Below are 22,541 nucleotides of genomic sequence, written 5' to 3'. Positions count from 1 at the left end.
AAAGGAGAAATAAGATGAAATGCATTAGAAGACATGTATTAAACAAACTGGTAGTGAGCTTTCCAGCTGGAGATTTTATTTTATTTTTTTTTTTTTTTTATACGCTTTTGGTATTCTAGCGTCAAGGTGGAGAATACTTAATTGCAAGATAAACCTGCTCCCTCAATGTGGACTCCGCAGTGATGGCAGCTTGCATCCTCCACAACTTCCTCCTGAGTAGAAGGTGCTGCTCTCTATTTGGACCTTTCTAAAAATGTGCAGCAAATGGACTGATCCAATGTGTTACATGGATCAGGATATTGGGGAGGGTTGAGACACACTTAATATTATAAGTGTTCCGACTGCATTTTAGCGAAGTATTTTTATGAAAAACATAATTAATGTGCACAAATAAGGAATAGTTGTATTAACAATACAGTTAAACAGAGTTTAATGGGGCCCCCAGGAACTTGGGGCCCTATAGGGAACTGCCTTGTATTGCCTAATGGTTGCACCCTGGTGCAACAGCATGACAGAATGTTTGGAACCTGCATTCTGCTGTGAATTCCAGTATGAAATATTCACCTGTAAACATTAGGTCTGCTGTATTTTTGCTCCTTGCAACTATAGTTACCTCTATTTCTGTACTCAAAGCTAGTCTGCCTCCAACATAATTATACAATGAAAACATGATGACAAAGAATTCATATTTTTTTTTAAATATGGTCTGTGTAAACAAATAAGGGGCCTTGTAATACTCAGTGGTTTAGTTAATTTATATGTATTTCAGGATTACACTAGGATGGTTGATTAAGCCTCCATGATGGGGGAGATCAGAACCGAGTAGCAGCCCTGCCATTTATCAGTCACATTTGCAGCAGACCTCCAGGCATGTTTTCAGGTTTCTTCCAATTTTGTAACTCCCACAATCCACAAGAGCAGATCACAGTATGATACCACTTATAACATAAAAACAATCTACAATAATAATCTAGTATTTTAATCCTTAAGAGTAAATTAATTAGATATTTTGCAGTTTGGATGAGAGACAGCAGTTTTTTTTATTTTCTTCTTATTTTATATGTCAATAATCTTATTTGCAGAAAGTCTCACTTACCGGCTCAATTTCCGACTATGCGCTGTAAAAAAAAAAACCCAACTAGAAATAAGTAAAAATGTCTTGAATTAAGCGTCTTTACCTTTAATTTAAGAACGTAAATAAGATAATTTGCCAACGGAATGAATTACTCTTAGAGTAAAATTATTCAACAATACACTCTTGAAATAAGATAATGAAAATTCATTGTTTTTTTTCCCTCATTTTAATGTAAATTGTCTTGTTCCATTGGCGAAGTGTCTCACTCACCTCCACAATTCAAGAAAAAAATGCACTTATTTTAAGAAAAAAAAAAGACTTATTTAGATGTGAATTTTATGCAGTTTGCAATTATTTTAAGATTGACTTAAATTTATATATATATATTTTGCAGTAGCTAGATGTAATTGTGTATGATTGGCATGTAGTACCAAGCAGCACAGCTTGCTTAGCCTATTTTTTACTACATAGGAGCCAAATATTTAACACAATTAAAAGTCACCATCAGCCTGCAGCATACAGGCAATATGTGCCCACACCTTTTCTTTTCTTTGTATATCCTTGTAATGAGGATGCCTAGGATCATACAGGATTGATTGATGCTATACTTCCAAAATTAATGTCTCCTCATCCATGATGCAGTGAGTGTTGTGAGATGTGGAGGTTTGGTGCAGCTTTGACAAGGTTTTGGTCTCTTTCACAAGGTAACTCTTTTTTTGTATCTATATGATATTGTATGTCTGCATCCTTAAATGTTGGGAAACCAGTCGTTTGCGTTTAATGATTGAATAACCCGCTCTTCTTTTCTGGCAATATAAAATCTGTCCCTATTTAATATTCTCTGTGTCTTGATTCGATGTGTGTTTTGAATTGTGGCTATATAAAGAAACAGAATTCAACTGAATAAAGAAACATCAGTTTTGTTCTGATAATTCCCATCTATATCATTACCAATATAATTGATCTAGTCTAGATGCTTTTTTGTCTAGATATAAATTCTTTTTACTTTCCATATATTTTAAATGTTTATCATTGAAGTCATTTTAAAGTCTGTAAGTAATCTGAATAATTCTGTGATGTATTATTTGTATTTTTCTCCAGTTGTTATTTGTGTTTATAACAAAGGTGTAGATAATGGAATAACAAAGGAGAAATACATAGTTTTTTTTTCTTTTATCATATGTAAAACTATCTTTATAAAAACACACTTTCACGTAAAAATGTTGCATTTATTTATTTTTTTTTTACAACAAAATATCTTTAATTGGTTGGAAATCATAACTTTTTATTTAAGATTTTTTTTATTTTTTAATAGGTCTAAAGCTTGATGGACACCGGATTTCAGACCGGACTTCCCCAGGACTTCCTGAAGCACAGATGACCCCATCAGAACAATGTGTTAGAAAACAACAGAATATTATCAATTAAAATCATCATTGCAGTAATCATATGTGTTTACTGTTTGTGTTTTAAGATATAGTAGATAAATATAGTAGAATTTCTCTAAAAAGAACTAAAAAAAAAAAACAACGATGATGAATATGTACTTAATAGAAAACTAAGTTTGCCCCATATAAAAATTAGATTAATTACTAGTCCTCTGTTTTAATTAATATTCTTTCCATTAAAACCAAAATAATATGACCATCAATTATATAAATCACACATTTGTTAAAGTTCCAACATAGATGACTGATTATTTCTTGATTATCTTCACTAAATGTACAGATGGGGTCTGTTGATTTAATAATTACCATCTTTCACTGATTAAAGGCATCAACTCTGTCAACAGTTTAAGGAAACATCTCTCATTTGGTTGTTTATTTGGAGATTCTGATTAAATGTCCACGCATTTCTCCAGTGAATTGGGGAAGTTATTTTCCTGTAGAAACCAGCTGACGAAACAGAAATCTTGTTGAAGGGAGTGCAGAAATCAGTCTGTTCTTATAGGTTGAGGTAAAAACAAGCTACAGTTAAATCGTCAGTTAAATAATACCATTGGTTGAGCTCATTATTAAACATAATTTTTTTAAATACCCAAACTTTTTTAACTTTATATTTTGAACCATTCAGGATAAAATAATGACCTATTTGTTTAAAGTGTGAGGGCCACAGGTCATTTCAGATTAAGGCGGAGAACAATGATGTTTGTGAATCGGTGCCCTTGGAAGAAGTGCTTTAATCAAAGAAGAGAAGGGAAAGTGAGCCCCCTAAAGTTGAAAAGATATATTCTTGGAGATTAATGAAACAGGATGGCTAGTTTTTCATGAAGGACAGAAGTTCCTTGTCCTCTGACTTTTCCTCACAGGCCTGCAGGGGGCAGCATTTCCCACCAGCAGCCTTCAGCCTTCCCCGGAAACCATTAGAAGGGGAAGATTCATTCACGTTATGTTTTTGTAGAGGCGCCCAGTGTTTATGAAGTCGATGATGTCGTAGTTTTTCCTCTGAATGGATCCTAAAACAACTGCCTTGGTGAATGCCGCTCCTCCATACGGTCACGTGGTCTGCAGTGAGAAATGGAGGACTTCCTCTCTTCTTCAGGGCTTAAAGGGTGAGTCTTCGGCTCTGAGTTTTCGGCTCTGTTCGAATTAATAGGCTGCGTCTTCCAGGGACCCGGTCTACCTGGACTGGATCCTTTGAAGCCCTTGAAAATGAAGAGACCGGAAGTGTTTTGGCTGTGAATCCAAACAGGTCTACCCTTCGCGCGGCTTTCTCCGCCGTACGCTATGTTGCTTAGCAACCGCGACAGTGACACAGAAAGCAGGAGAAGAACGAATACTGAACTTTTCAAAACTGTTTCTTTTTATTATTTGTTTCTCCTTTTTTATCGTAAATGGAACAAAGACTTCACTCATGAGAATCCAGAATGGAATAAAGGTGCCAACCACCAGGAGAATAAATCATTTTGCACATCTCTGATGTTGCTGCTATTTTCAAACTTCCATTACTGTAAAAATATCCATAGCTGTAGATTGATTATTTATTCTCCAGGTGCACAGTTTTATATTATATTGTTAACACTTAACAGTACAGTATATTATTGTTTATATTTTACTCTTCCCTATTATGTTATTCTTATAAATTTTTCTAAGGTCCACATTTGTATGACCATTTTCAATTATCTTTTGTTGCTGTAAATTTGCCCATTTTGGGACAAAAAAAGAGACATTTTGTTCTATTCTATTCGATGCTATTCTATAAAATGGGTAGAAAGATATAAGTAAATCTAAACAATAATATATATATATTTGCAAAATTAAGCAAATTGTGCAAAATAGTAATTAAAAAATAAAAATCCTATCAGATTTACACACTGCAGGTATATTAGAATCTGTCCTTAAATTACAGCTAAAGCTATTCACAGAGTAACAGATAAAAACCTTTAGATAAATCAAACATTACCGCCACATATCTGACTCAATAACCATTAAAACAACTATTTTCATTCATTTTAGAAGGAATTATTCACATACATGTATTATATCAAACTGAACGTCCAACATTCACCACGCCAAGTACCATTTCCTCCGATCAAGGAGCAGCCGGCCTGCTTGGTCTCGCAATGAATTCAGGGATATCCAAGGATGGAGAGGATACATCGGACCCATCCTTCAAATCGGGCCAAAAGAAGGACCCATTTGTAGGTCGCATAACGAGGAATCTTGAAATCCAACCAGACCTCGGCGCAGCGCTATGACGTAATCGTCCTTTGAATCTGGCCTTCGGAGGACACAGCCCATGGATTCGAACAGAGCCTTCTTTTGTCGATGCCATAAAGCAGCGTGGTTGAGGTCAGGAACATCGGACTTCTGGATCAGCCTGCGCGTTGACTTCATTCTCCGTTTAAAAAAAAAGACAGCTGGACAGAGGTCAGCCATTTAGGCCATAATTTATAGAATGAGTATCATCATATCAGCACTCTAATGTAATGAATCCATACACTGACTGCACCTTTTTAATGGATGAAGTTTAAGGTAAATAATGCTTCAGTTCCAGGAAGCTAAACTCTCTCTACTCCTTCTGCAGAAGCTGGTTTGAAAATCCTGTTTGAAAATGAACTGGCTGTGGCCGATTTCCTCCTTCCCAACAAAGTGTGCCTCCTGTACGTGTCTGAGGGGGACATGGTGGCAGGAAACGGGTGCAGGAGGAAGCTGGTCCGCTACAGAAACGTAAGGGAAGTCCTTCAGCTGCATGTTCTGCAGGGAACCTGTTCACCGGCCTGTGCTCAGCTCTCCGTCTGTTTTCCAGGCCAGCAGCAGCTTCCAGCAGCTAGTGTTGGCGGAGAGGACCAGGCTCAGTGAGCAGTACTTCTCCGCCCTGCAGAAGTTTGTGGTGTTGGACCTGGGTTTGTCTCTGCTGCCTGTCGGTGGGCAGACAGAGGTAAGTATCCAGTGTTGATCAGGATCTTGAACCTTAGAGAAGACCTGAAACAGTGTGGGAGATGTTATTTACATCCACTATATCATCTAGGAACAATGCAAAATATGTATAAAATGTAGGCTGTGATGGAAAAAAAGAAGAAATACAATAAAAAGTGAAATATTTGTATCAAGCAGACCAGAAATACTGAGGTATTTAGTTGAACATTTATTGAAAGATCAGGGGGGCACTAGGAAGTGCTGCATCAGGAAGGTGGAATCAGGTGTGCAGCTATTGGTGGTTTCCCTTTGGCACAGTGAGAATTGAAGCTCAGCCATAGTGGCAAATGTTTGATCCATCATTTGTGTGAATCTGATTATTCAGATTTTGCCCTTATAGTAAATTGAAATTTAATTACTTTGAAGTCGGAAAAAGAATAGCATTTTACCCTTTTGTAATAATAACTTAAATAATGTGTTTTAAAAACAATGACAAAAAAAACAATGATAAATTGGTGTCAGAGTAAAAAAAATAAAGTTTCCTTAAATAAAAAAAGCTCTCTCCATTTGTTTTAGGTTCATGGGGAGGGCAGGGAGAACCCATTCAGACGGAGGACTTCATGCCGGCTGCTGGATTCAATCACTCTGGCTTTGGTCCAGCAGATCCCCGGGGTCGGCAAGGTCAGAGCTGTGACTCTGATGCAGAACTTTCCCAGCATCCAAGAGATCTCCAATGCATCCCCGGCTGAGTTAGAACCCTTGGTGGGCCAGGCCAGCGCCCAGCAGATCCACAGCTTCTTCCATGCTCACCTGACTCCTGGAAATTAAGGACCAACATGTCATTTTCAGTGTTTCTTTGGGCTGCACCTAAACTGTGGAGCTTCCGTGCAGCTTCATATGAAGACTTTGAGAAGTGTTGTAGTTCTGGATTCAGATTTTAACTCCAGTCTTGGAAAGAGTGTGAACGGGCTTCATTGAAAACGACAGCTTGCCTTATGTGACTGCCTGACAGCGCATTTCTACGCCGAGACGTATCGTCACTCAGCCGACATTTGACTTTCTTTTTAAACACTGAACAATGAAGTTTAGTCTGTGGAGAAGGGTGGAATTTTGATTTATATTATTTTTATAAAATACTTTCATATCAGTTCACCATGTTTCCTAGTAGTTCTTCTTGGTTTCCATTGCTTCACTGCAAAGAAAGGAAATCTAATTTAAAAAAAATAAAATATGGGATTTTTTTCCTTGTATTGTGAAGGAAAGTGAGACGCTTTGCCAATGGAACAAGACAATTTACATTTAGAATAAGAAAAAAAAACAATTGCGTTGTTTCATTTCAAGTGCATATTATCCAATTATCTTATTGTAAAAGTGAAAATGCTCAGTCAATTGGACAGTCATCTACCTACTCAGATTAAGGGTGAATTCTTTTTAGACATTTTAACTCCTTTTCAGAACGTTTTTTCAGTGTAGTTTTATTGATAAACAACATTTGTCGTTACATATTATCAGAAAGAAAAAAAATACAATCTATGAATATAATTTTATACTTCCAAGCTTATAAGGATTGTTAAACTAAGTGTTTTTAATGTTCAACAGTAGCATAATGTTGGATTGTTGCACCCCAAATTGTCCAATTGTTCATCCATATATTTTGTCAGGAGAGGGATAGTAGAGATGCAAGAGATACAGAAGAAAAGATGGGAGGAAAGGAGTCAGAGAGGCACAGTAGGAAGAGTAAACTTAAAATCACACTGCAGGGCGTGCAGGTGGCGCAGTGGTTAGCGCACACTACCCACGTACGGAGGCCTTAGTCCCTGACGTGGGCAACCTGGGGTTTTAAACCAACCTGTGGTCTCTCCCCCTCTCTCATACTTCCTTTCCTGTCAGCCACTGGTGCCACTAGTGCCGTAAAAACTCAAAACCAAAAGTACACTGCAAAAGCAATCTAGAATGAAGTTAAAAAAAATCTTAAATTAACCGTATTTATTTAGGAAAATCAGATGATCTGCCAATGGAATGAGAATTTTGACTCTTCAAATAAGATAATGAGAAAAAATATATTTTAAATAAGAGACTGCATCTGTTTTTTATTCTTAATTTACATGCACATTGTCTGAATCAATATGCAAAGTGCCTCAGTCATCTGCTCAATTCAAGAAAAGTGCACTTTAAAAAAAATGAATTACTTAGATTTACATTTTTTGCATTGTAATATACTTTACAAGAATTTTGAGAGCTTCGTGATGATGTAATGATGAAGATCATCTTGAAGTGGAGATGCTGCTTTATGGAGCGATTGAAGGTTTTATAGGAGGGGTGTTACACATTTCTTTAAATGTAACTTTAGTTTACAGAAGTTTCTTATTTCCTGTTGGGTTTTTTTTAGACATCCTGGCCGTGCACCTAATTGACAATAACAGACACCTAAATACTCACATCAGTTCAAAGATTAGGGTAAATCAGTGCATCTAATATTACAAACTTTCTAGATTATGTTACTTACAGAAGCAGATTCCATCTTAAAAAACAAACATGTCATTAAAAGAAGGAGAAGAAAGTTACTTAATGTCGCATGCTGTTCCTGAAAGCTGTCCTTTGACCAGAGGGTGGCTGGACAGCTCTGGTTGCTCGCTTGGCAAGTTCCGCCTGGCTGGGGATGCGGGGATCGATCCACTATCTTGGCATGTGCGAGAAGCCAAGGTTGCTGGTGTTTTGGGGGAAGAAAAGTGGAGGAAGGACTTAAAAGAATAAACGTAGAAGTGAAAATGTTAAAAAAACAAAATAAACATGTACATAGTTTGTAGGTTTCATTTGTTAGTGTTCTTGTGTTCATTTCTACTGTTGTTATTTTAAAAGTGTTCAGATCTGTTGTTTATCTACATTTATTTTGGTAATGCTGTGATACTGCAGCTAGAGATTTTGGGAAAAACACATTCTGACTGGATTTGTTGCCTCGTGACAAATGGCTGTGGAAATCTGACATCAGAACTAGTGAGGCAGGCCTGGCTGGGATGCTATCAGGTCCAAAAACTACAGCCTGCAAGGAACCATTAAAACACAATCACAGCATATAAAACAGATATGAGGGATGTGGGGCTGAGTTAATGAGTAGACCACTGACCCAGCTGATGTTCTGGACTAGAGGCTAGTGTTGGTTGCAGAGGAGGATGCAGGCCTTGGCTGGAGGGGGAGGGCTGGGGTGAGGATGGTGCAGAGAAGGAGGACTTGAAGGTCTAGAGCAGGCATCCCCAAACTCGGTCCTCGAGGGCCGCTGTCCTGCAGGTTTTAGAGGTTTCGCTGCTTTAGCACAGCTGATTATAATGATTGCAGTAGAGCAAAAGCCTGTTAATCAACTATCAATTAAAATCAGCTGTGCTGGAGCAGAGAAACATCTAAAACCTGCAGGACAGCGGCCCTCTAGGACCGAGTTTGGGGATGCCTGGTCTAGAGGAAGGTATTGTGGACTGGGACAGTCTCTGAGGAGTCATCAGGTTTTTCCTCCACCAAAACATCCATATTTTCTAAATAAAGACAAACTATACTTTCCTACAGCCTATCAAATGGACACATATATTTAAACATCCATAATTTCTAGATAAAGGTATTGGGTTTGAAACTCTTTCAGTTTTGAGTTCTGGGGCGTAAATCTTTTGCATTGTCGACACTTACCTACTTGTATCAATAAACATTCTGCATAAAATTGATATTTACAAGCACTAATATCTACATAAATTGATTCTTTGATAAGTTTTTATTAAACTTGTTATTTATCTATGATTACGCTGAAGTCTCCTAGATGACTTGCAGAGACACATCATTTTCTTTTTACCTCATATAACACAAAATCTAGTTCTGAAAAGAGCATGAATTCTGTACTTATCATCTTTGATGTTAGTATATTGATGTGCATAATTAACCACAAAAAAAAGCTTTGAATATTCCACTTGAGAGTATTACTGCTGCCACCATATGTAATAGAGGGGGGGGGGAAATGGTATGGGTGGCCACAGGGGTGGCCAATGATTGCCTAAGGGTGGGAATGGCCACCCCTGGCCCCCCATCTAGCTCTGCCCCTGTCCTCCACTAAGTCCTCATCTCTAACCGCCTCATCATCCATGCGTTCCACCAGCAGATCCTCTTCCTCTGGGTCATCCATGACAGGTCCCCTATGTACAAAGTTGCCATCCCAACTATCCATCTGGCTCCACCACTGGTTTGTTTACTTTTGCAGGATTTTCATCAGGCAACCACACAGCCACCTAATCTCTCCAAACAGCTGTGTTGTGAATCCTATTTGTCACAAATTAATCTAGTTGATTGCTTCCTGATTTCTTATCTGCCTTTTTCTAAATGAAAAAATGTCAAACAGCCATGGCGTGTGATAACCACACCATAGTGATAGCTGCTAAATCTGGTGTTTAAATTCTACAATGAATACATAAAAAGTAATGTTTCCACATCACCAGGTACTTGATACAGATTTTATTAGCTGAAATGCCCCTAAATAAATACATATTACTCCCTTTGTACACAGGGGGCAGTAAAACAAGTACAGACTGAACACAATAGCAAAACAAATAAAGGTGTTTCTTTCCTTAAACCACTGTTTGTGTGACCTGATACAGTTCATCATACAGGACAGAGTTTCAGGGTCTCTGAGAAAAAACACAAAAACAACCACCTTTGTAGAGGCTGGTGTCTGTGTCTAAATAAGAAAATAAAATAAAAGTGAAAGCATGGAATCTAATAACAAGAAAAAAACTTTATTTCACTATCTGAAAAATAAATGGGAATAGTTGGAAGGAAGGATGAGAAGCCCAATTGTTTTTTTTGCAGTGATCCAGTTTTTCTTGAAAGGTGCTGAAACATGTTTTGTGTTAATAGGCCTGCAGGGATTTCTATTTACATTCAGGGATTTTCATAGTGGCGGACTTGCTCCTCCAAGCTGCAGGTTTGATTTATAGCTTATGGTGAAGCAGGAGAAATGACACTCCATTGTGAGGCAGAGTTTCAACCAGTAATCTCGCCACCAGTTAATCTGTCACACTGGCGTTAGGCTGGAGATCTGCCCCCCCTGAACAACAACTACATATTTTAGTGGGATCATAATCCTGATGAACTGACCATGGACATAATATAAGAAGTGACCTCGCATTGATTGCTTTCACCTATAGTCGGGCATACACTGTAGGATTTTTTTCAATCGTTGCACGCAGCTACTGCTCACACTGTATGACGACACAGCAGGGTTGCCTTGGCAATTTGTGCAATTTTATGTGCCCAAAGCCCTAAAAAGAAAAGGCGACAACATATTTGGACAAAGACGTGCCTAAGCAATCGTGGCAACTACAGTCTGTCAATTTTACAGAAAGAAATCCATTTCACTCAAACTCCCGCAATACTTCTGTGTTTTTATCTGAGAGGAAGAACAAGAAGAAGAAGAATCCTTGAGACAGCAAACTGAATTTCAAACATGTTTGATTTTATCCCGACCTTACTATTCCTGATCGGGAGGTGGTCGTGAGAGGCTGATCTCCCCTCGTTACTCCCTGTACACTACAGGACACACGACCCACGATCAGGTTGAAAGTTGGCCAGATCGTAAATTCTCACACGACCATAGAATTGGCCTGTAAAGGGCAAACATTGCACAGTGTATGCCCGGCTTATGGACGCTGACGTGATTTGGTGCAGTGTTGACAGATTGGGCGGTTTTCATTTTGGGTGGATGGAGATCATTTGGGCTGGTTAGGAGTCAGATCAGCTGTTTTTGAGTTAACCTATGAAAACACATGTCCACTAATCATTCATCATTACTGAGTCATAGCAAACCCTCCCTGACCTTTCTCTATCACTTATTGGCTAATATCATCTGCCAGGGTGTTTCCAACAGAGAACTAGTGTAATGGGGCCATAGATTACGCTAGTTTTAGCAGCAGGTGGATCTGTTGTGATAAACCTCACACTGACGATCGATTCGATGCTTCCTGGTTAAAAGAGGAATCTTTCAAAGATGTTGAAGGAAACCACTGCTTTGAGTTTTAGCGCTTGGTGCAATTAAACTCCTCACCCTCCCTTTATCAAATGCACCAGTTGAAAGAGCTTTTTCACAAGCTGCTCTGCTTATAGGCGACTCCAGAAATTACATGGGCCTGCCTACCCTGTCAAGTTTGATGGATGTGCGAACTGGATTAACACAGAATGTACTGATCACCAAACATTATGGATTGTATTATAGTTTATCAGAGTAAAAGTTCAGCGTTCAGATGTTCAATGTTCCGGCCAATAAGCATTAAAGGTAATAATTCAAAGTCAACTATAATAAATGTAAATATTTTAGCTATGTCAAAATAAGCTTAGCATATCTGCTTGTGTGCACTGATATTAGTTTGTCTTCTAAATGTAAAAAGAGGAGTATTCTACATGGTTATAAATCTATCTGCAAACATGTATGTATGGGATGTGTCACATGACCCTCACTGGATCTGACACGGCTGTGGTGGCGGGGTCAGCGTTGTTTATGGAGAACAACTCTGGACAGATTTTGTTGGATTGTTTGATTAAGTTGTGCTGAAGTGTGTTCATGTTCACACAGTAAATATACAAATATATTACCTGGGTGGGTTGCTGTGTGATGTGGTGGTTTTCAGCATGTTTGACCATCCAATCAAAGACCAGATTCATAGGCGCATCAGAAGTTTGTGAAGCAAGCTTCCCAGAAGTGACTGCGGTGATCACACAAGAAGATATATATATATTTATAGATATAGATAGATAGATAGATAGATAGATAGATAGATAGATAGATAGGCCTGCCATACTCTGGTTGTTTGTCTTGCCCTTTTGATACGAACGAACACTTCCGATATCTTAAATAACATTTTCCTTTCTAAATTAAACATTTCAGACAGATATTTTAAATATAATTCTTACTAGTACAAATGACGTCACGTTTCTCATTCATGTTTATTGGGCTCTTACTTCCAGACATCTAAAATAAACATTCTTCCTATCTAAAAATTTATTCTGATGAGGATGAATTCTAATTTCAGATCTCAATAATAGAGTTACTGCTAGTCATAATGACAATTTTAGATATCAAGAAAGAATATAACAATCTAGATATCCAGAAATCCAAATATAATTAAAGATATAAACTATTAATATATCACTGTTTAAATAGGAATTTCAGATATCTAAATTCTAATAATTTTATAATGCCTATCCAAAATACAGTTTTAGATACTTAAAAACATATTTTGACCAACATTAAAACAATTAATGGGTCTTTGTTTTAACGTAAAAAAGGCAGATTGACTAGTCACATTTCTATTATAGATAGCACTAAAGCTAGTAGAAATATAGTTTTGATGTCAAGAATTGGACTTCTGGATATCTGTAATGTTATATGAATTAGAGTTCATCCTCTTCAGAATTCATTTTTTTTGATAGGAAGAATGAATAAACATTTCAGATATCTGAAATGTTCACTTTAATTAAGAAGAAATGCATTTGAGACATCTGAAATATATATTCAGTCATACTAATAAATGTCAAAACGGCCTGCCATAGCCAAAGAGCAGCCAGGCGTCTCTGCGTCAGAGCAACTTGACCAGCATGACGTGGACAGCCTCTAACCTAGCGCCCAAGGAAGAGGATGCATGGACTGGCAGCGAGCAAGCAACTGGAAAATTTAAACAATTACGGTAATTTCAAAACCAACACAAGTTTAAAGGTGATAATAGCTCTTTATGTTTATTTTTTATCAATATGCCACAGCGTTAGATATGCAAAGAGCTTAACGACGCCACGCTACCAGACGGAGTGGCGTCGCTGCTCTCCGCCATGTCGAAAGGTCAAAGCCTAGCTCATCTCGGAAACTCAGGGTAGACTTTTCTCAGCTTTCCAGTGGAAATTAGACGACTGGGTGTTGATGAGCAATTTTTACGTCGGCTTTTGATAGACCACTTAAAGGCACCTTAACGCCGCTTTGAAAGAACGACATTTCTCGGAGTTTGGTTTGCGCTTGAAGATTAAACAGCAGCGCCACCTAGTGGCTGTCTCTTTACAGTGCAGTAAACAATCCCTGCTGCTGCCTGCGAAGGACGTGTCATGATGACACGCAAATTCGTGAAGCGTTCCTCATTTTTAATCTTTTAAAAATAATGAAAACAATAAAGAATGTTTTCAAGCCCTTTTTCCACTTCTTGCTCCCAGTTCAGGGGCTGTGTTCTAAACTTGGGGATGCGTCCTTCGCTATGGAGGACTGACTCTGCCATGTATAAAAAATAAATACAGAAGTAAATAAATGTTCAATAAATAAGCATACAATTATTTGCCACCAAAAATACAATAAACAAATAAATGTAAGTAGAAATTAAATTATAGAGTGAGACATAAATGTATATAACCCTTTTAATTAGCTTCTTTATTTGTTTGCCTTTGTAATATTGACCTTATTTATTTTTTTGTCCTTTATAATCTTCAACTTTATTTTGTAATTACTTATATTTTTAAGTGTTTATTTATGTGCATGTTATGGTATTTTTGGCTGTTTTATTCTTCCTTTGTATTTCTTCCAGATATTTATTTAACCTGTTAAAAAAAATACATGATAAAACGGCCACTTAAAATGGGTAAGATTTGTAGATATCTGAAATGTAGTTCTTATTAGTATAAATTTAATTCCAGATTATTTAAAATGTATTTTCTACTCGTAGAAATGTAATTAGTGACATCTAAAATACAATTCTGACTAGGAACATTGTAATTTTGACTATGCAGAATGCTTTAGTACCGTCTTTTATAGAAATGTGACTAGTTAGCCTGCCTTTTTTATGTTAAAACAGAGACCCATTATTTTTTTAAGATATCTAAAATGTTTCAGATACAGCAGTAATTCACATTTCATGAGCTCTAAAGTAATGCAAAAAAATCATTTGCATGGTCAACAATTTACCAAACATTCAGGTTTGCTTCAGTATATGTAATTTAATTCTAGATAGCAAAATAAATATTGTCAATATTTTGACAGCTCCGATTCCCTTTTCAGATATTTCATCATTTAATGTCCGTCTATTCCTGTCTCGCAGGAATATTTTTTTGATTAAATTAACTGCAGTTTCATTCAATTCATTGGAACGTTTAGAATTTATGTTACAAAAACAATAAGTGTTTATTATAAATAGGATCATTAAAACTGCACCCACATTCAAGGCAGAGGTAGGAAAAAATATATTTACTGCAAGTGTGATCTTCTCCAGCCTCACAGCCTTGGTCTGCAGATATTTATATAACCTGTTAAAAAAAAAGACACAATTTCAATTTATTATGCATGTTATTTGTTTTAGTATAGGTCTAAAAAGTCAGAGCCACAGAATGGCTTTCAGTGTTTATTAAGGATGGGACGATTTATGAAAACCGTCCGAACCGTTCGGTTCGACTGTCTCGGTTCGATTCGCGTGTGTTTCGTTCAGTACATGCGCTGCTCCTTTTTCTCATAGGCGAAGCGTTTACACTCCAGAGCAGAAGGTGGCGGTACTGCGACCAAAGCCAACCACCAGTAGTAAACAAGAAGAAGAAGAAGCGAAGCAGCTTAGCAGGGTGTAGCAGGGAAAAAAATCAGTTGTTGTGGAGAATTGTGTCGGAATGGCGAGTGGGAAAGAACAGGAGTTGGAAGACGCGCCAGCAGCACTTTATAGGTCTGCTGTATGGGACCACTTTGCATTTAGAGTGACCTACGATGACGGCGGAAAGAAAGTTGTGGATAAAAGTGCTACAGTGTGCAAGCATTGTGCAACACGTTTTGTTTATGCTAACAGCAACATGACCAACATGTCATGCTAACCCCGAAATCCCTCATACTCCGTCAGCAACCCCCGCTGCGCTCCAGACCGGCTGCTCAAAGGAAAGCCTACAGCCCCCACTGTGGCTCCCGTCCGCTCCCCTCTGAGTCCCTTGGAGATGGTAGAGAGCATGCGCGAGATGATTAAATTCAAAGCAGCAAAACATACGGAGATGATCCATGGTTTCCGCGGATCATTTAAAATAATTACAATCCATTATTTTTTGGGGGATTTTTTCATTAATTTCATAAATTTTTATGGGATTTCGGTGTAACAATCAACATATATCGAATCGAACCGAACCGAAAACCGCGACCACGAAACCGTGAATCGAACCGAACCGTGGATTTTGTGAACCGTTCCACCCCTAGTGTTTATACATGTGGATGCAGTAACCGTGCGCCGCCACCGGAGGGCACTAGAGGATCATAAAGAAGGAGAGCTGTTGATGGAGCTCCGTGTGTCCTGCTGTTGCAGGCATCTCCTCTCAGCGTAAATTCTCTTTAAATGGAAACAAACACAGCTGGGAAACGGGTAGATAAATCTAAATCATATAAACGAGCGAGTCTTCTATTCGGATTTCACTAAACAGCGAGTATGAGGGACTAGTTTTCATTTTAAAAGCCAGCCAATCATGTTAGGCCTGGTTTAAGTTCCCATCATGCATCTGTGACAACAAAACGCTGAATAAACAGAAAACCTACCAGGATCAGAAGTGAGTTGGGTCAAACTTAGTGATATAGAATTGCTCACTCAGATAATCAGATCTACAGGTTTCACAACATGTTTTTATTTGATCAGACTTTCTGCAATAAAAACTAAATAAATAAAAATCAAACATTACACCGTCTTGCTGGGAGACGCAGTAAGGTGGGGGTACAAGTCCTACTCCAAGCCTCCTTCTGAGTGTCCTAGTTTACTAGGACATATACTAAAATTGGAACGATACAGAGAAGATTAGCATGGCCCCTGCGCAAGGATGACACGCAAATTCGTGAAGCGTTCCTCATTTTTAATCTTTTAAAAATAATGAAAACAATAAAGAATGTTTTCAAGCCCTTTTTCCACTTCTTGCTCCCAGTTCAGGGGCTGTGTTCTAAACATGGGGATGCGTCCTTCGCTATGGAGGACTGACTCTGCCATGTATAAAAAATAAATACAGAAGTAAATAAATGCTCAATAAATAAGCATACAATTATTTGCCACCAAAAATACAATAAACAAATAAATGTAAGTAGAAATTAAATTATAGAGTGAGACATAAATGTATATAACCCTTTTAATTAGCTTCTTTATTTGTTTGCCTTTGTAATATTGACCTTATTTATTTTTTTGTCCTTTATAATCTTCAACTTTATTTTGTAATTACTTATATTTTTAAGTGTTTATTTATGTGCATGTTATGGTATTTTTGGCTGTTTTATTCTTCCTTTGTATTTCTTCCAGATATTTATTTAACCTGTTAAAAAAAATACATGATAAAACGGCCACTTAAAATGGGTAAGATTTGTAGATATCTGAAATGTAGTTCTTATTAGTACAAATTTAATTCCAGATTATTTAAAATGTATTTTCTACTCGTAGAAATGTAATTAGTGACATCTAAAATACAATTCTGACTAGGAACATTGTAATTTTGACTATGCAGAATGCTTTAGTACCGTCTTTTATAGAAATGTGACTAGTTAGCCTGCCTTTTTTATGTTAAAACAGAGACCCATTATTTTTTAAGATATCTAAAATGTTTCAGATACAGCAGTAATTCACATTTCATGAGCTCTAAAGTAATGCAAAAAAATCATTTGTATGGTCAACAATTTACCAAACATTCAGGTTTGCTTCAGTATATGTAATTTAATTCTAGATAGCAAAATAAATATTGTCAATATTTTGACAGCTCAGATTCCCTTTTCAGATATTTCATCATTTAATGTCCGTCTATTCCTGTCTCGCAGGAATATGTTTTTGATTAAATTAACTGCAGTTTCATTCAATTCATTGGAACGTTTAGAATTTATGTTACAAAAACAATAAGTGTTTATTATAAATAGGATCATTAAAACTGCACCCACATTCAAGGCAGAGGTAGGAAAAAATATATTTACTGCAAGTGTGATCTTCTCCAGCCTCACAGCCTTGGTCTGCAGATATTTATATAACCTGTTAAAAAAAAGACACAATTTCAATTTATTATGCATGTTATTTGTTTTAGTATAGGTCTAAAAAGTCAGAGCAACAGAATGGCTTTCAGTGTTTATTAAGGATGGGACGATTTATGAAAACTGTCCGAACCGTTCGGTTCGACTGTCTCGGTTCGATTCGCGTGTGTTTCGTTCAGTTCATGCGCTGCTCCTTTTTCTCATAGGCGAAGCGTTTACACTCCAGAGCAGAAGGTGGCGGTACTGCGACCAAAGCCAACCACCAGTAGTAAACAAGAAGAAGAAGAAGCGAAGCAGCTTAGCCGGGTGTAGCAGGGAAAAAAATCAGTTGTTGTGGAGAATTGTGTCGGAATGGCGAGTGGGAAAGAACAGGAGTTGGAAGACGCGCCAGCAGCACTTTATAGGTCTGCTGTATGGGACCACTTTGCATTTAGAGTGACCTACGATGACGGCGGAAAGAAAGTTGTGGATAAAAGTGCTACAGTGTGCAAGCATTGTGCAACACGTTTTGTTTATGCTAACAGCAACATGACCAACATGTCATGCTAACCCCGAAATCCCTCATACTCCGTCAGCAACCCCCGCTGCGCTCCAGACCGGCTGCTCAAAGCAAAGCCTACAGCCTCCACTGTGGCTCCCGTCCGCTCCCCTCTGAGTCCCTTGGAGATGGTAGAGAGCATGCGCGAGATGATTAAATTCAAAGCAGCAAAACATACGGAGATGATCCATGGTTTCCGCGGATCATTTAAAATAATTACAATCCATTATTTTTTGGGGGATTTTTTCATTAATTTCATAAATTTTTATGGGATTTCGGTGTAACAATCAACATATATCGAATCGAACCGAACCGAAAACCGCGACCACGAAACCGTGAATCGAACCGAACCGTGGATTTTGTGAACCGTTCCACCCCTAGTGTTTATACATGTGGATGCAGTAACCGTGCGCCGCCACCGGAGGGCACTAGAGGATCATAAAGAAGGAGAGCTGTTGATGGAGCTCCGTGTGTCCTGCTGTTGCAGGCATCTCCTCTCAGCGTAAATTCTCTTTAAATGGAAACAAACACAGCTGGGAAACGGGTAGATAAATCTAGATCATATAAACGAGCGAGTCTTCTATTCGGATTTCACTAAACAGCGAGTATGAGGGACTAGTTTTCATTTTAAAAGCCAGCCAATCATGTTAGGCCTGGTTTAAGTTCCCATCATGCATCTGTGACAACAAAACGCTGAATAAACAGAAAACCTACCAGGATCAGAAGTGAGTTGGGTCAAAGTTAGTGATATAGAATTGCTCACTCAGATAATCAGATCTACAGGTTTCACAACATGTTTTTATTTGATCAGACTTTCTGCAATAAAAACTAAATAAATAAAAATCAAACATTACACCGTCTTGCTGGGAGACGCAGTAAGGTGGGGGTACAAGTCCTACTCCAAGCCTCCTTCCGAGTGTCCTAGTTTACTAGGACATATACTAAAATTGGAACGATACAGAGAAGATTAGCATGGCCCCTGCGCAAGGATGACACGCAAATTCGTGAAGCGTTCCTCATTTTTAATCTTTTAAAAATAATGAAAACAATAAAGAATGTTTTCAAGCCCTTTTTCCACTTCTTGCTCCCAGTTCAGGGGCTGTGTTCTAAACATGGGGATGCGTCCTTCGCTATGGAGGACTGACTCTGCCATGTATAAAAAATAAATACAGAAGTAAATAAATGCTCAATAAATAAGCATACAATTATTTGCCACCAAAAATACAATAAACAAATAAATGTAAGTAGAAATTAAATTATAGAGTGAGACATAAATGTATATAACCCTTTTAATTAGCTTCTTTATTTGTTTGCCTTTGTAATATTGACCTTATTTATTTTTTTGTCCTTTATAATCTTCAACTTTATTTTGTAATTACTTATATTTTTAAGTGTTTATTTATGTGCATGTTATGGTATTTTTGGCTGTTTTATTCTTCCTTTGTATTTCTTCCAGATATTTATTTAACCTGTTAAAAAAAATACATGATAAAACGGCCACTTAAAATGGGTAAGATTTGTAGATATCTGAAATGTAGTTCTTATTAGTACAAATTTAATTCCAGATTATTTAAAATGTATTTTCTACTCGTAGAAATGTAATTAGTGACATCTAAAATACAATTCTGACTAGGAACATTGTAATTTTGACTATGCAGAATGCTTTAGTACCGTCTTTTATAGAAATGTGACTAGTTAGCCTGCCTTTTTTATGTTAAAACAGAGACCCATTATTTTTTAAGATATCTAAAATGTTTCAGATACAGCAGTAATTCACATTTCATGAGCTCTAAAGTAATGCAAAAAAATCATTTGTATGGTCAACAATTTACCAAACATTCAGGTTTGCTTCAGTATATGTAATTTAATTCTAGATAGCAAAATAAATATTGTCAATATTTTGACAGCTCAGATTCCCTTTTCAGATATTTCATCATTTAATGTCCGTCTATTCCTGTCTCGCAGGAATATGTTTTTGATTAAATTAACTGCAGTTTCATTCAATTCATTGGAACGTTTAGAATTTATGTTACAAAAACAATAAGTGTTTATTATAAATAGGATCATTAAAACTGCACCCACATTCAAGGCAGAGGTAGGAAAAAATATATTTACTGCAAGTGTGATCTTCTCCAGCCTCACAGCCTTGGTCTGCAGATATTTATATAACCTGTTAAAAAAAAAAAAGACACGATTTCAATTTATTATGCATGTTTTTTGTTTTAGTATAGGTCTAAAAAGTCAGAGCAACAGAATGGCTTTCAGTGTTTATTAAGGATGGGACGATTTATGAAAACCGTCCGAACCGTTCGGTTCGACTGTCTCGGTTCGATTCGCGTGTGTTTCGTTCGGTTCATGCTAGGGCTGGGCGATATAGAAAAAAAGCTTATCGATAAAACAAAATGCATATTGATCGATATCGATAATTATTGAAAAGATTTGACACCATATTTTATGTGCAGGTCTGCCTGGACTTTTTATAATATTGCTAAATGATTTAATTATAATAAAGAACACAAACACAGACTTCTAATTAAATCTTTATTTAACCAACTTTTTTAACCATAACAGAATTGTTTTAAAGAAAAATAACTTAAGAGACCTGAGTTATGTTATTAAATACTGACAAAGAATAAACTAAAGTGACCAGAAAAGTGACCAAAATAAATATAACAAATAAATAAATGGACCCACCCACCCCCCCAGCCGCCACCCGCATTACTGCTTTAACCTGAGTTATTACTTTGAAGTTTCTGACCCCTCAGCATTTTTCTCTCAATTGTTAGAACTACGTGGGAAACTGCCCAGAACTGAAAATATATATTTTCCCGAAATTCCCGAAGAGGAGAGCCGCGTCGGGGCCTACACAGCTCGTACTCCTGCGGGTGTGAGCGGCTGAGATGATAAAAAAAAAAAAAAAAAAAGTTGGTTGTGTTATCAGACTTCGTTTTCACTGGTTCCCTACACATTTTACAGATGAATGTGGTTGGTTTTTTGTCCGACTTGCCATGACCGAAATACTGCCAAACTGGCGAACTACAAAAACCTTTCTTTGAAACAATTTCCTCCGCCTCTCCTTGCTGCATCTTCATGTGCTCTGTGTTGTGGTTTGAGAGGGCGGAGCTTTGTGACGGCATGCCTGGGTCCACGATTGTGATTGGTTGGGAGGAAGCAGTGACTAGCATAAACCTACATGCTAGGCTACAATGAGAAGGAAGGAAAACTGCGTTTCTTTTTTATCGAACTTTTATCGACCCTCTTTTTTTCTATTGCGCCACACGTCTATCGATCGATATATATCGTTATTGAATTATCGCCCAGCCCTAGTTCATGCACTGCTCCTTTTTCTCATAGGCGAAGCGTTTACAGTCCAGAGCAGAAGGTGGCGGTACTGCGACCAAAGCCAACCACCAGTAGTAAACAAGAAGAAGAAGAAGCGAAGCAGCTTAGCCGGGTGTAGCAGGGAAAAAAAATCAGTTGTTGTGGAGAATTGTGTCGGAATGGCGAGTGGGAAAGAACAGGAGTTGGAAGACGCGCCAGCAGCACTTTATAGGTCTGCTGTATGGGACCACTTTGCATTTAGAGTGACCTACGATGACGGCGGAAAGAAAGTTGTTGATAAAAGTGCTACAGTGTGCAAGCATTGTGCAACACGTTTTGTTTACGCTAACAGCAACATGACCAACATGTCATGCTAACCCCGAAATCCCTCATACTCCGTCAGCAACCCCCGCTGCGCTCCAGACCGGCTGCTCAAAGGAAAGCCTACAGCCTCCACCGTGGCTCCCGTCCGCTCCCCTCTGAGTCCCTTGGAGATGGTAGAGAGCATGCGCGAGATGATTAAATTCAAAGCAGCAAAACATACGGAGATGATCCATGGTTTCCGCGGATCATTTAAAATAATTACAATCCATTATTTTTTGGGGGATTTTTTCATTAATTTCATCAATTTTTATGGGATTTCGGTGTAACAATCATCATATATCGAATCGAACCGAACCGAAAACCGCGAACACGAAACCGTGAATCGAATCGAACCGTGGATTTTGTGAACCGTTCCACCCCTAGTGTTTATACATGTGGATGCAGTAACCGTGCGCCGCCACCGGAGGGCACTAGAGGATCATAAAGAAGGAGAGCTGTTGATGGAGCTCCGTGTGTCCTGCTGTTGCAGGCATCTCCTCTCAGCGTAAATTCTCTTTAAATGGAAACAAACACAGCTGGGAAACGGGTAGATAAATCTAGATCATATAAACGAGCGAGTCTTCTATTCGGATTTCACTAAACAGCGAGTATGAGGGACTAGTTTTCATTTTAAAAGCCAGCCAATCATGTTAGGCCTGGTTTAAGTTCCCATCATGCATCTGTGACAACAAAACGCTGAATAAACAGAAAACCTACCAGGATCAGAAGTGAGTTGGGTCAAAGTTAGTGATATAGAATTGCTCACTCAGATAATCAGATCTACAGGTTTCACAACATGTTTTTATTTGATCAGACTTTCTGCAATAAAAACTAAATAAATAAACATCAAACATTACACCGTCTTGCTGGGGGACGCAG

At 37.8% G+C, this 22,541-nt stretch overlaps 1 protein-coding gene, 1 long non-coding RNA gene and 2 other non-coding genes across 5 annotated transcripts; 3 read left to right on the top strand and 1 right to left on the bottom strand.

Annotated features, from left to right (window-relative positions):
* Positions 1-3,449: 3,449 nt before the first annotated feature.
* LOC119796957 (Fanconi anemia core complex-associated protein 24-like) lies at positions 3,450-7,600 on the top strand. The gene is made up of 4 exons (XM_038305750.1): positions 3,450-3,626; positions 5,102-5,244; positions 5,324-5,455; positions 6,010-7,600. Exons 1-4 carry the CDS (start codon positions 3,524-3,526, stop codon positions 6,259-6,261), a joined length of 630 nt encoding a protein of 209 aa, XP_038161678.1. The 5' UTR covers positions 3,450-3,523; the 3' UTR covers positions 6,262-7,600.
* Positions 7,601-13,631: 6,031 nt separating this feature from the next.
* On the bottom strand, positions 13,632-22,538 carry LOC119796961. Of its 2 annotated transcripts, none has more exons than XR_005282535.1 (5): positions 22,520-22,538; positions 20,094-20,148; positions 17,387-17,441; positions 14,679-14,733; positions 13,632-13,708 (listed from the first exon to the last, which is right to left on the bottom strand). It is a non-coding gene; the product is annotated as an uncharacterized LOC119796961 (long non-coding RNA). The 2 variants fall into 2 exon arrangements; XR_005282536.1 differs by lacking the exon at positions 13,632-13,708 and adding an exon at positions 14,016-14,031.
* LOC119796969 lies at positions 16,190-16,295 on the top strand. Its single transcript, XR_005282538.1, has one exon. It is a non-coding gene; the product is annotated as a U6 spliceosomal RNA (small nuclear RNA).
* On the top strand, positions 18,897-19,002 carry LOC119796968. The gene has a single exon (XR_005282537.1). It is a non-coding gene; the product is annotated as a U6 spliceosomal RNA (small nuclear RNA).
* Positions 22,539-22,541: the final 3 nt, after the last annotated feature.

The sequence above is a fragment of the Cyprinodon tularosa genome, unplaced genomic scaffold, assembly GCF_016077235.1.
Source record: "Cyprinodon tularosa strain WSP-4 unplaced genomic scaffold, ASM1607723v1 ctg563, whole genome shotgun sequence".
In the NCBI taxonomy this organism is placed as follows: domain Eukaryota; kingdom Metazoa; phylum Chordata; class Actinopteri; order Cyprinodontiformes; family Cyprinodontidae; genus Cyprinodon; species Cyprinodon tularosa.
The sequence above is the reverse complement of the archived record's forward strand: the minus strand, read 5'-3'. Positions and strand labels throughout refer to the sequence as shown.

Excerpts from the sequence above, each read along its gene's own strand:
- LOC119796957 (XM_038305750.1), top strand. The coding sequence starts at position 3,524 with ATGGATCCTAAAACAACTGCCTTGGTGAATGCCGCTCCTCCATACGGT. Across the intron at positions 3,627-5,101 it reads TCTTCTTCAGGGCTTAAAGG|AAGCTGGTTTGAAAATCCTG; the intron begins GTGAGTCTTCGG and ends CTCCTTCTGCAG. Across the intron at positions 5,245-5,323 it reads AGCTGGTCCGCTACAGAAAC|GCCAGCAGCAGCTTCCAGCA; the intron begins GTAAGGGAAGTC and ends TCTGTTTTCCAG.